The sequence below is a fragment of the Saccostrea cucullata genome, unplaced genomic scaffold (assembly GCF_032062105.1).
Source record: "Saccostrea cucullata isolate Sc308-1 unplaced genomic scaffold, CSIRO_AGI_Scuc_v1 ctg79, whole genome shotgun sequence".
NCBI lineage: Eukaryota > Metazoa > Mollusca > Bivalvia > Ostreida > Ostreidae > Saccostrea > Saccostrea cuccullata.
The window spans coordinates 25445-40415 of NW_026935853.1; the positions used below are offsets into that span (position 1 = coordinate 25445).

The window sequence follows — 14971 nt, forward strand, 5'->3', positions numbered from 1 at the left end:
CTCTCGAGAATTTTTCACTCATATGGAGACGTCACCGTATGCCTGTGAAGGGCTTCTAGTTTAGACCTATACTCGGCAATCAAGACCATTGAGCAGTGAGGGTTCTTTATCTTGCCAGCGCCTACCGTGACACGGGACTTACGTTTTTAAGGTCATATCCGAAAAACCCGTGACTTTCACTTCTGATGCCGAGCGCTTGGCGAAGGAACAGTCACTACCTATTTTTACGTCTTAGGTTTGACGCGGCGCCGCGAACGAGAATCGAACCCGGGCCTCCCGATCTCATTACTCAAGCCCTAGAGGGGCTTGAGTTATCTAAAACGATGCTAGGTCATCGATTTACTCAGTTTAAAAACACAAAGCTATATAATTTTTGTAGATAAAAAGATTTCTAGAAACAAAAATGAAGCTTATCTTGAAAACGTATGTATATTCAAAGATATTGAGTGTCAATTATCGGATTCTATTCTATGGCGAATGAACAATGAGTGAAGCTCCGCAGCCGCTACAGTTTCTATACAGAGATTTCGCGCTTTCTTTTGCGTAGGAATCTCAGGTAACTTTTTACAGTCGCCGACAAAGCATCCTTGGACGAGTCCACTGCAGACTCTGAAAGGTGACGCAGGTTACCCCATCGTTAACAAATTCTACAATGCATGGTCAGAAAATGTATGGCTGTACCCCCTACTGAAATTGCTTTTCACGGGCCTGCAAATAAGAAATTGGGTGACAGTAAAATGAGAGCACAAAATCAATGTTAAATTCTCGTATTATCTTAAGCTTTGGTTACGGAACCTATATTATATTATAATAACTTCTCTTGGATTCGTACGGAATATGTATTGGACATGTCGCTCAGCTAGATAAACCCCCTCGTCTCAAGACACGGTCCGGAGTAGGAGAGTATCGTACATTTTGGCCGTGGTTTACAACGATGAATGAACCCGTAGTCACGTGGAATTTACTGGAGCCCAGAGCCCCCCCCCCCTTCCACTTTGAAAAACTTTTCTACAGGCTTGAAGCAAGCTATTTAGATTGATGTATATATTGATTGTGATGTACGTCATTAAGCAAAAAATACAAAAAACTTATATAGTTTGAAGTATACTAACTGTCTACATTTAAAAAAGTCATTAAGAAACGGCAAGGTTATTATGCTCTATAAAATATTCCTGAAAGTGTGTCACGGAAATTCATCTTAAAAAGTAGTACGATTAATTATATTTCTTCTAATTAAATTCAATATATGAATTTTGTTTCATGTACATTTAGTTTATTCAACAGAAGACTGAACTCGATAGCCCTCATCTTATACCATTTTAGGATATTAATGACACTTCCTAATTGACTTTCTACAGCTTGAGTATTTCTGACGTTTTGTCAGTATATACTTGTTTTATTGTGAAATGAAAACATGAGGAATAACCATCTAGTTTGTTGCGTAAGCCCATTTTTCGATTATAGAATTATTGTCTCTATATTTATTTGATATTTCGACATGTTCCCGTCTTCAAATTTCTATTCAATTTTGTTGTTCTTAAATTGACTTGAAGTGTGAAACGTTTGCTTAGATCATGTACTGTATAAAAGCTATACAAAATTGTGAGATTTAGTTTCAGCAATAAAAATATTTGCACTAGATTTTTTTATATGGATGTGCTTCGTATTTTTTCTTTGGAGTCGTTTTGTCATTTATTTACAAAGTCTCATCACGACAAGTACATTGTAAATGAATTTTATGATAGTTTTTGAAAACTCTGCATTTAAACTGTCATTCGTACAAATAGGGGTTTAACTAAGTACTACAAAGTAAATTGGTAATTCATCAATTAAGCTGTACTCATATATGTTTATATTTGTTTAGTCCCACATCCACCTATATATGTTGGAGCAGCTGCTGGACAATGGAATGTAACAGTAAATATCACTGACACTGATATGCCTAATGGAGATATCATCCAGTACATTTTCCAGCTGACTTACAAAGTGTACAGAGACGAGCCAGATCGTCATGGCATGATCATTTTACCAAAGTCATACTCAGGCATATATATACTGGAACCAAAGAGACATGGACATATTTTTCCAGGTGAGAAACCATAGATTTACTTAATGGGCATCAGTTTTAAAACAAAAGCTTTAATAAAGAAATCTAGAGTTATCAAAGTTATCAATAAGTTATCCTAAATGCAGTATAAATATACAAAAGTGAAAAAATGTTCTTTAACAAACTGAACTTGAACTTACAGACAAATATAAGAATTTACTCAGAAAACATTAACTGCAACAAGCAAATTCAAAGAATCAAAATCAACAGTTATAGCCCATTCTCAAAATAATGTTTAATTCTTTTGAAAGAAGTATAACTCCACGGTCAAGGGGTAAAAAGTGTGTTCAGAGAGGTCTTGTCACAGGTAATATACATATGTCCTATGCTATATGTTACATGATAGTCATATCTCTTCTCATTCAAAAGTCGCCTGTGTGGCAAAGTGGATAGAGCGTCTGCTCTAGAGTCGCAAAAGAAGGAGTCGATGCTTTCGACGCAAATCCCACTGTATGACGTAGAGACCGGTCCTTCGGATGAGACTGCTTAAACAGAGGTCCCGTGTCGCAGTAGGTACTGGCATGAAAAAAACCCCTCATTGCTCAATCGTCCTGAGTGCCAAGTATAGGACAAAATTTGTAACCCTAAGTAGTGGGCTCTGGCAAGTAGTGGTGTCTCCATATGAGTGGCAAATTCTTGAGAGGGACGTTAAACAACGTACAATCAATCAATTAATCTCATTCAAAAGATATGACCAAGGTTAAAGATTTTGTGACAAAAGACAGGACTACAGCTAGACAGACTGACAGACGAATGAGAGTTAATGTCCCATCGCTCTCGCGAAAGCGGGGAACAAAGGTAGTTATACAATAGCGTATAAACTTCACAATTGAAAATAATTGAAAATAACATCATATTATAAACAATACGTATAAACAACATCTCAAACAAGGTAAACTATTGACAAGCAAGTTGATGAAACAAGAATATCAGCAGTCTCGTTTAAAGTCATCATTTTGTATGTTCTATGGTCGATACAATGACCTTGTCAGCAAATACAATTTTTCAAATGTTGATTGACGTTTTTCATACATGTATATTATTAGTCCATTATTTATACACTGAATTGACGACGGATTTCTCCGTTATTTCTTGATCATGACAAGGAGAATACGCCGGGTATGACCGGTCAGCAGGGGATGCTCACTCCTCAATGGCACCTGATCCCATTTCTGATGTTTTGGAGGTCCGTGTTTGCTCTGCTCTTATTTTGTATTGTTTTGTGGACTTTGAGATTGAATACTGTTCGTTATCTCCATATCCTTCATAGTAGAGTAACAAGTGATTAAATATAAAAGTTACGTACTAGAAGATGCACCAGCTATATGCTGGATAGATATTCTTTCTTCTTTGTATGTAACATTGCCCTATGTTGCTTATTTTGAACGGTTACTTATAATCTGATAAATTAATATCAAAAGAAAACATTGATGTAGCCGTCAATTGTCGCTCGGGAAATAAATGCTGTAAACAATAGAAATGTGTCTTAATCATCAAACCGTTTCATTTTGTGTGAAAAAGACATTACGTCTAAATAATGGGGATAGTAGAAAAGATTTTGAAAACTTATAGTCGGTTGATAATCGAAAACAAACAAAAAAATACTCTTTTAAACTTTATCAATTCCTCAAGTAAATGTTGGCTGCATAAAATATATATTAAATCAGACAAATGCATCATCTATTTTTTTCAAAAAAAAAATTTCGTTTAAAGAAAATAAAACATGAACTGTGTAATGTCCTATTTAATTTGATAAGTAAAATTCGATGTTCCACAAAAAAAGGAGGGCTGTCGATTGTAAATGATCGGCAACTTTATATATTTAATAAGAAAACATATATATTTTTAGATATTCACTTTACGGAAGTAAATATTTTGTGTATCTCGTTAATTATACAGGTAAAGAACATTCTGATGAATAATCATTTTAATGTTTAGCCTTATTTCTGAATAATTTTAATTTTCTAACTAATTGTTAGTCCATTATTTATACATGGAATTGACGACGGAATTTTCCGTTATTTCCCGATCATGACAAAAAGCACACGGCAAGTGTGACCGGTCCACAGGGGATGCTCACTCCTCCATGGCCCCTGATGCCACCTCTGATGTTTCGGAGGTCCGTGTTTGCTCTGCTCCTATTTTGTATTTTTATAGACTTTAATATTGAATACTGTTCGTTGTTTCCATGTCCTTCTTTCTTATTTTTTCTCTTTCAGGTGCTGAGTACAATATATCTGTTTTTACCGTAAATGATCGTTTTAACAGTTCTACAAGTGCTAATATTACTGGAATTGAAACGTTTCCGGGTGGTAAATAAAATGTCTTTTGATTATATAATTATATCAGTTATTAGTGATATTTACATGGTTGAGTAACTATATGCTTCATTTTATGAAAGTTGATGTATCAAGCATAAAAAAATCTTGATTGTATATCATCTCACTGTACATTACTTGCAGCTCAGAAAAAAGAGAATCGCAAATTTTTGTCATGCCTTCAATTTACGTACCAACTATATATTTCAGAAACAGTGTGCATAAATTGTGAAATAAAGATTAAGTTCTCTTCTTCTTTTCTAATCTGATCTATCTCTGATAATCAAAATTCTTACTAAGTATTTAAAAGTAAATTTAAGAAAAAATACTAACATGCCTTGAATATATTATTTAACTGGATTGCATGGACTCTAAACGGTTTAAAAATAACAAATCCAGATATTTTATTTGAAATTTATTTTATGTTTTTAGTACCAGGAGAAGTTAATCGGATTGAAAATGAAGTATATGACCAGACCACGTCTAGCGGTTCAATTCGTTGGGGTAGACCTGTCATGCCAAACGGGGTTATGGTTGCATATAGAGCAATACTGAAAGAGGGTCCCGAAGTTACCTGTCGGATTTACCAGTTTTGTATTGTCATCTGTAATATTGTGAGTAAATTTTAAAACCTTATAAAAGTTGTCAGTCATCTACTGATTCCTCTAATGTTTTTGGAAAAGAGGTTTTAAATCACCAACATTTCAGAAAGCGCTGGTTCAGTTTCACATAATTATATCCCCCGCTTGAAAAGTGGGAGGGTATACTGTAATCTGTATGTCCGTCCGTCTGTCTGTTACGCTTTGGGGTACCCATCTCTTATCCGCAACTCCTCTTATACCACTGGGTGAAATTTAATGAAACTTTTAGAGAATCTTTATTACATATTGCCATCGAGCACCTCCTATTTTATTTTTTGATCCGAAATATAATTTGGGTTTCCCGGCCACAGCAAAACATGGACTTTGCCATAATAATCATATGGGAGGCAGGGGGTATTATTTAGTGAGCTCATTGCTCACAGTACCTCAAGTTTAATCTGGGTTCATTTAACTAATACTTATACGCAGTTTATTTTTTTCTTTTTTTAGATCACTTTAAATGTAATATATCTGTGTATGAATTTTCAATTAAAGTCCGTCGGATGGGACCTTAAATGGTGAGCCGTGTCAAGGATAACAACCCCCTTGGCACGTTAAAGATCGTTTCTCTGGTTTTCGAAATAGAGTAGGGTCATTGGGGGCCACCGGAGAAACTCAAAAACTTTCAAAACCGTTCATGCAGTAAATTCATACCGCCGAAATATGACTGGAATATTGTCGACTCGGCGTAAAACAGCAAAAATCAGTCAATCAATCAATCAATTGCCATGCAGGGCTTTGTTCGTTAATTTGTACAACTATGATTGCACAGTAATGATGGCGTCGATATGTTTACTGGTTTAATAACAAAATTGTTTTTATTTTGTTTTTAAAAAAATCACTTTAGCAATTGGTCAGTTGGTAATTTCTATGGTTTAAGGTGTTATAACATTTAAATAAGATGAAAAAAATATATAAGTACCATTCTATAAATTTAAAAACATTTTATCTCGGAAATTAAAAGATTTCCATTGATAATGCCAATATCTTACTCTGGATTTCAAAAGTTTTTGAGAATGTTGAATGATATTTAGGATCGATACTTTTCCAAACCACTAAAATTCACAAACGCCCTTATTATATCCCCCGCTTGAAAAGTGGGAGGGTATACTGTAATCGGTATGTCCGTCCGTCTGTCTGTTACGCTTTGGGGTACCCATCTCTTATCCGCAACTCCTCTTATACCACGTGAAATTTTATGCAACTTTCACAGAATCTTTATTACATATTGCCATTGTGCACCTCCTATTTTACTTTTTGATCCGACGCATATTTTTGGTTTCCCGGCCACAGCAAATCATGGACATTGCCATGAGTATAGGGGAGAGAGAGAGGGGGGGGTTATAATTTAGTGAGCTCATTGCTCACAGTACCTCTAGTTCATTTTTTTCAGGCATTCTCTACATGGAATTTTGTCTGGATCTTATCTTATATTCCATGGCACTTGAATTTTTTTTTTTATTTATCAGTTCATTGAAATGAAATGAAAACTTAACAATTCGATGATTATATTAGAGGTGAAAACAAAAACACATAATAAATATACATTATGCTTTAAAAGTGTACAAAGATTTGAACATTAGTATTTGAACATAAGTATCAAAATGTCTTACTCTTACATTGTCTCTAGACCAGCATGCACTCGAAATATGCATAAAAGTTTAAGTCTGTTGTGATTTTACTGTAAAATGTCTTTTTCCTTTTATATAATTATTATGAGAATAAATTCATAATATGATAATACACAAAAAGAACACTTACGCTCCTCACATATTGGTTATATGTTATAGCATTTTTTGTCAGACACTACTCGGTCCTCCCAGTGACACCTGCCTTATACAGAATGACAATAGTATCGAAGTAAACCAAAAGGAAATGTCTTTAAATATAAATAACCTCAGACTTGGAACCACGTACACAGTCCAAGTGATAGGATATACCAAAGCTGGACCTGGGAAAAAAGTTGAAATATCGTTAAAAACCTTAAGTATTGGTAAGTTGAAAAATATGTAAGCTTTGTTTATAAGTTATAATGATTCATACGTACTTAAATTTTAAAGAATAGCTTTTTTTTTTACTGAAAATGAAGATAATCTGAGGAAGTGCAATATATACATTACAGAACAAAAGGAGCATCACTTCTTTAATAACGAAAATATTGTTCTATTATTAAAAGAAAAAAAAAACATATTTTTCTTCAAAAATTCATAACAACAATATGTTACATATAGAACAACACTCTAAATTTGACTGTTACTTCATAAATGCCAAATGTTGAAAACAACGAAGTACAGACATTAAACAAAACCACAAGCATAAAGCAACGATTACGTTGATATTATCTTTGAATTAAAACACATTATATGCCTTAGTTCTGACAAATCGACTGAGCATGTTTTGGTATAAAGCAGGTAAAAGCAAATAACATCACGTAGAAGTGAAATATGTCATTTATTAAAGTAAATGACGAAAGAAGTAAAACACGGTTTAAAAAATGGAGGGTCAGAAAAGGGAGACTCAAATAGAGTATTACACATCATGGGCAAAGTATTGCTCAATCTGACCCCTTGTACCATAATGACATTGTAACATGATATGCATAGAAAAAAACGGAGTCAACCAGACAAGAGTACGAATTCAAACCCTGTCATCTTTCACAAGATACAGAATTCATGTATTTCAAATTGACCCCCTTATAAATTCATAAGATTAAAAAAATATACAAAATGTCCTTAACTGCTGTCTGCCATCAAAAAGGGGGGATAAAACAAAATAACAAACAGCCATAATCCAATAAGAGATTGGAACCACCCACAAACACAGCTTGGATTATGTAGAAGCTTGCACTAAAAACTGTTTAGATTTTGAGTGATTTATAGGTGTTGTTGTAAATGCGAAAAAGATCTTTCTTCTCCCATTTCCTTTATACAAATGAATAAAATTATTTAAGGAATTTCTACATAGTTTGGTGAGTATGCTATTTGGAAACGTTGAATAATTTGCATAAAGGGAGAATTAACTCATTTAACTTTCAAAGATTTATTACAGAGAAACAAAATATGGAAATATTATTTATAAATATGTGTATTTCTTATAGTACCGAATGCAATAGAAGATGGCACCATTACTGCTACTTATTCTCCTAGTAACAGGGTATTAAATGTAACCTGGAATCCACCCCCCTTCCCTGGAGAGGATCTAGTATATACATTAGTCCTTAGAGATGCAATCAGATCTCAAATACTCGTCACTCAATCAAACTTGAAAGGTAATATTCATTAATTGATTGTTTCATACCAATTCCTATTTAATTTGACTTCGGAATCCGCCTAAACACAATGGTTCCAGAGGAATTTCCGAGGATCTTTTTTACCTGTTTTTGTATTTGTATTGTTTGTAACGTTTTTTTTTTTTACTTTTTCCATGAATGACCTGATTTTAAAATACATGTACGTTAAAGTCATATATGACGAGCCTTTTTTTACATGAATGTTGTCATCTTAATTATCTTTAATACATTTAGTTCCACAATATCGTCGGGATAATTACCAACTTCACAACTTCTACAACTACACTGTAACAGTCACACCAAGCACTTCTGCTGGAGCAGCAAGCATCAGCCGACAACATCTCTTCACAACACCGCCAAGTGGAAGTAAGCAAGGCATGGTGTCTTAAAACACACAGCATATATATTTATAGGATGTTCTTGTTTGCTATTTTAATTTTCGGTTGACACAGATAAATTTAAAAAAAAAGCATCCAATACGAAATCAACACATTTTTGAAATTACGTTTAACTTTCAAGACATACATATAAAAAATCAAGGCATAAACATTTTTATGTCAACTTAAACATCCTGTACTATACATGTAACGTTTATTTTCAGGACTTGGTAGACCGCAGAATCTGAAGATAAAGATTTTGCGTTGTGACAGTGTTCAAATTGCTTGGGAGGAAGCTAACGTAGAGGATAGAAATGGGCCTATTACAGGATATAAATTTCACAATACATTGGGTGTAAGTTTGAGCCGAATTACATTAATCGACAGTTACGTGTATTTTTCTACCTTCCAATTTCTAGTTACACTGTATAATTAAATTATTTTTTTTATATTTGTTCCCGTTGAAGTCCTCGGGACATATTTTTCGTTTGACTAAATTACATGAGACATCTTAAAGGCAATTTCTTGTCACTAGAATATAGGATTCGGGAAAAATAAATCCTTTTTTTCTATGCACGATTTTTAATACAGTTTACACTTTACGATAATGAATAAAGTATAGCTATTTGTTACATTTGTTTTTGTATAAATGTGTAACCGATCAAAAGAAGCATGCGATGTACATTTCTAGCAGATGAACATGAGATTAAATCTATTACAGTCACAAGAATGGACCTTTACAGTGCCGAATCCCAATTTTTGGTCCATTTTCAATAGAGAATTTTCATTTTCTCTAAAAGTTGAGGAAAAATCTCGATACTCTATAACGGTAAGTTTTAACAGATAACATTAGTGTTTAAAATACGTCTACTTAGGAGATATTTTAGGAGGTTATAATATCGATAGAACCACTACATAGATTTTAAAGTTTATTGTAACAAAAAGAATGTAATTTTTTTAATTCATTTTTGATCTTGTTTATAAATTTCCTTGGCATAAAAAATTATCTTCATTAGATATATGCCGTGAGCGACAGAGTGGGTCAAAATGGGGTAGAATATTCATCACAAGTCTTCAGTACAGAGGAATGTAGTATTTGGAGTAAACTTGGTAGTATATAAATAATTACTTTTCCTTTACTCTACAGCATTTCCTTATAAATAATACGTGGGCTCTGTGCCTTTTGACAGTCAACAAACAAGAGAAAGTCTTTGTATAAAAACCATATTATACGCGTGTTATAATTTATTGTATAAAAGTACATAAGACAAACGCGATGCTTGGAACTTCCTAGTGACGCAGGGAAGGCGTAAAAATACATAATTGTATAAGGTGCATCACTCTGGAAACAAAAACCATCTGAATATAGGGGAAGTATAGAAGATATTGTTGAGATAAACAAAACATCGTAAATGGAGAAGATGCACTCTTCTAAGATTTATAAACAACACCTTCTGGGTCATTATCTTCTTTCTAATATTCAATATATTATTTCTAATATTAGTCTAGTATATCAGTCAAATCTAACACCTTCGGCGAGTCTTTGTGTTTATATACACAAAGAATTAGGTCACTATCCAATCAGCGAGCGGATAACAATGAAGAAGCGCGTGCGAAACTTCAAGCCAAAGTTATGGAATGTGGAGGGAAATCTGAGAACAACATAGATGAAAATATGGATTATGGATAAATTATATCACTTATGGGAGATGGTAAGTAAATCATCTAATAAGCACAAATAAGGGCATTATCTTGTTATTCGCTCCATGGAGTGAGTAATATTTGACGTTGTTTTTCTTCTTTGTATTTTATTTGCCTTCAAAAAATAAACTTTTAAGAAATTAGTCTTTATTCCGTCGTAATTTTTTTTTCATGAATTCTACAATCTGGATTACATGTACATTTTTTTTTTCGTCTTTTATATCTACCGGTTGTGTCATTGTCACAATTTATTCATTGTGTCGATATAGTAGATGAACAGATTTAAGAAAAAAATATACAGACATAATTTTAAACATAATCAAAGTACTGAAAGTACTGCTACGAGTTGATGGTATTGTTTGTATGTTGTTTAACATCCCTCTGGAGAATGTTTACTCATATGACTAGACCCCTCCACTTGCCAGTGTAAAGCTGCAAATTTTGTCCTATACTCGGCACTTTACGGTCATTGATCAGTGATGGATTTTTTTTCGTGCCAGTACATACTGCGACACAGGACCTCGATTTATACGGTCTCAACTGAAGGACCGGTCGCCAGGTCCCGTAGTGGGATTCGAACGCACGATGTAAGGATCAACTACTTACTTCGCGACTCTAGAGCAGACGCTCTAACTACTGCGCCACACATGTTAAAATGAGCTGAGGTCTCTGATCCATATTTGGGTTATATGTGTTATGTGCTATTATATAAATATTGCATGTAGTTGAGTGTAACATTGAAAATTTTCACCCCAAGAAAACCATTGTCAACCGAGGCGCAGCCGAGGTTGACAATGGTTTTTGAGGGGTGAAAATTTTCAATGTTACACTCAACTACATGCACTATTTATTATATTATACTGAATGTTTTATACAAATGCGTATAACAGTGAACCGTGCGCACATAAATTTTGCGCAGTCGCTATTTTTTGTAATACCACCCGTCGTCAAGCAATGTTGACTGTTGCTACGCAGGAGGGCGTGGCTTCATTATTCAGCGGGTAGTAGTGTGTTTTATCAAATGTTTCTCGACGAATCAGATTCAAGTAATTTACATGAAAGTATAATATGATGAAATAAATGAAGCAGCTTTTCACACAAATATTTCAAACTAAGAGGACCAACCTTCAACAATATTAGAAATAGGGAACTTAAAAAAGAGCGCCAACGAATAAAATCATTGATATGCACATCACATATTTTCATTATTTTCTTAAATTGACAAATTCAGCTCCACGTCTTTCAAAATTTGCATGTATATTTGATATTTTCTTGATTTAGCCACTCGTGAAATTCAACTCCTTGGCTTGTATGATAGTTGATATGCAAAATAAATATTCCAATTCTCCCGATTCAGCTGCTCGTAAAATTCAACTCTTTTTTACTTTTAATTGAAATGAACATTTTTATTTTATGTTTTTTTCGTTTGGTTTAGTCACTCTTGAAATATATCTACCTGACTTCAATTGATTTGCACATGTAATATTACATTTCTTTAAATTTAGCTCTTTTGTTATTCAATTACATGACTTTGATAAATTTATAAACGATTAATATTTCGATTCTTTTTGGCTTTATGACTGAAGACTAAAATTTATCACAATGACATGGTATATTAATCGTTTACGTAATCTATCTACTTTCTTTTGAATATATTTGATTTTTCAGTCTCTTGATTCACAACTATAAACAAATATCTCACATTTTATTTAAGAATAAACCCGATTTAATTAATCTTTTTGTATTTTTTTTTTTTTGTTATTATTGTTTTACTGTCTTCTGTACTTTTAATTCACTGTATCACATTGCCAGCATCTGACAGTAAGACACAGCTGGATGTAGTAAAGGAACTCTCTTTCCAGAGTAGCGCCGACAATTGATATGAGATAAGAATCACAAGCATGTTAAGTGACCTTTACTGTATTTAAAGCTGTCTGTGATACAGATCTAAATTGTGGAAGACAGTGGTTCTTTTATTGTTTGCACAAGAAGTAAAGACATTTACATAAAAAATATTTTATCAACTGGTACAGCTCATTTCTTCCCTTCAATATTTGATTTACTTCGACCATCTTTACTCTAAGTGTTTCTCGCTTTGTTTACAAACATAAGTAGTGTTCTATATGTAAACACTTCATCACTAGTTATCACAGGAAAATTGCACTGGTCATTAGCATACTGGATCAGCGCAAGGATTAGTTTATTTATATACCACTAACACGTCAGTCTTGTAAAAATAACCTGGTTTGTAAATTAATATTTAATTTTGTAATTTTTCTTTCAAAATCTGTTTTCAAATAACTGACTTATAATAGAAAATATTCATTGACTTAAACATGTTAAAAATCAAAACTTTATTTGCACGACATACCACAACTTTTGACTGCATGCCCCTTGCACTATTTTCTCTCGCGGATTAACACAAATTCCCAAAAAATAAATAATATTTAAGTTTATAAACACATCAAAGCATATCAGGAAACATATTCTAATTCTGTAGATTATGAATATTTTAAATAAGCCAATATTATATAAGAACCTTACACAAAATACTCAAACGAAAATGTGATTAGTTTCGATACATGGGGAATCCCATACCAGTAACATAACATGAGTTGATACCATCAACTCGTAAAAAAAATAAAATCCAGCTGTCATGATATCTTAACATTTGCATGGTTGAATCAGCCTACTTTATCTGTTTACTATTTTAAAAAATACATGGCATGGACTATATGTTCATTAGATGCCCACAAGTACAGGTATAGAGTTGAAAAATTTCTTCCCTCCCCAATATGTTACATATTTGTTTTATGGAATAAGTACATGCTCTAAGGACCCGAGTCCTAACACAACAATTCCTGATTCTTAGGTCATACGTTTTCAAATTGACAGATGCCTCCGAGTCGGTAACATACAAAATGTGTGTATTTTTATAGTCATATGAAGCAGAATTTGTGCAAAATCTAATGCGTGAAAAGAAGAAAACACTTCCTGATGCCTTCAACTCGACGTTTAGATATATCGTCGACGTATTGTCAATTAACAATGGTCATTCCATTCCTACATGTACGTCGATACGATATATCCTGGGGAGCATGATAACCATGATGGCTTTAACTTTTCTATCGTCAAATTCCCTTACTTATGCAGCAATAAACCTTCTTCACCTGCATATAGCCTTTATATATCTCAATTGATTCGGTACGCAAGAGCATGCTTTACGTACGAACAATTTCTAAAACGAGATAAATTATTGACAAACAAGTTGATGAAACAAAAATATCAGAAGTCTCGTTTAAAGTCATCATTTCGTAAGTTTTTTGGTCGATACAATGACCTTGTCAGCAAATACAATTTATCATTGAATCAAATGCTGGCTGACGTTTCTCATCCAAATTGTTAGTCCATTATTTATACACTGAATTGACGACGGATTTTTTCGTCATTTTCCGATCATGACGAGAAGCACACGGCAGGTGTGACCGGTCTGCAGGGTATGCTTACTCTTCCATGGCACCTGATCCCACCTCTGATATTTTAGAGTATGTGTTTGCTCTGCTCCTATTTTATATTGTTTTATGACTTTGATATTGAATACTGATCGTTATCTCCATATTCTTCACCTTTAATAATGTCGTATTTTATTTGCCATTTCGATTTTTTTACAGAGTGGACATCTAAAAATTGATGTTTTTACCACAGAGTGAGATTTTAGACCTGTCGATGAAATGTTGGATCGCCTGCTTCACAGGGTGGGCAACTTGATGTCAGCTACAGTGCATATCTTATTTGCATTCGTTGGAGTTTGACAGAACTGCAGTGCTGGCAAAAGAATTCAAATCATATTTATGTTTTTTACATATGCCAAAAAAGTTAATGATATAACAAATAAATTATTGGCTGTGTTCTCGGGCAAATGTCGATCATGTCGATCCCTCGAATAAAATTCATGAGTGAGATATGGAGTCTGTCGATAAAATTAAAAGGAAACGATATAATTAAAACCTTACAAGGAGTCATTTTCTCCAATAAATTGTTAATTGTGGAAGATATCCCACAGATAATAATGAATGGCAATTACAGTGTATGTCTTTGTCATAATTATGAAATTCAGGTGTGCATCACAATATTTGGTAGAAAATGTCTGATTATAAATATCCATGGAATTTATCCTATTTGAACAAATCTAAGAGAGAAAAAATTCCAATAGGAGAAAATATTCCATCTAACAATATTTATTTCTTCCATCGGGGAAAGGTGGGATAGTTGTTAGGACAAAAAATCCCACCATTCTCCCATGGAAATATGAATTTTAGGACTTCATATCTTTGAAAAAAAAATGATACTTTGGAGTAAAACATAAGACCCTGGGATATTGTAAAGAAATCCAACCGAGTGCAGTCAATATTTTTCGGACATTCCAATCAGAAATGGCAGTAAAAAGTATGGACAACGTCATATCCGGCGTTAAATGTTACAATTTTTAAAGTAATTTCTAGCCATGACCAAAATGATTAAAAATCGAATACTGTACA

At 33.5% G+C, this 14971-nt stretch overlaps 1 protein-coding gene across 4 annotated transcripts in view; it reads left to right on the forward strand.

The window, feature by feature from the left end:
- Positions 1-14971, forward strand: part of LOC134243950 (receptor-type tyrosine-protein phosphatase F-like) — a 72887-nt gene that overhangs the window by 7125 nt on the left and 50791 nt on the right. For all 4 annotated transcript variants that reach the window (XM_062726188.1, XM_062726189.1, XM_062726187.1 and 1 more), the window contains 6 exons: positions 1865-2089; positions 4327-4419; positions 4858-5039; positions 6870-7059; positions 8164-8334; positions 8590-8721. In XM_062726188.1, the coding sequence (XP_062582172.1) occupies positions 1865-2089; positions 4327-4419; positions 4858-5039; positions 6870-7059; positions 8164-8334; positions 8590-8721 (993 nt within the window). The remainder of the gene's footprint in view (positions 1-1864; positions 2090-4326; positions 4420-4857; positions 5040-6869; positions 7060-8163; positions 8335-8589; positions 8722-14971) is intronic.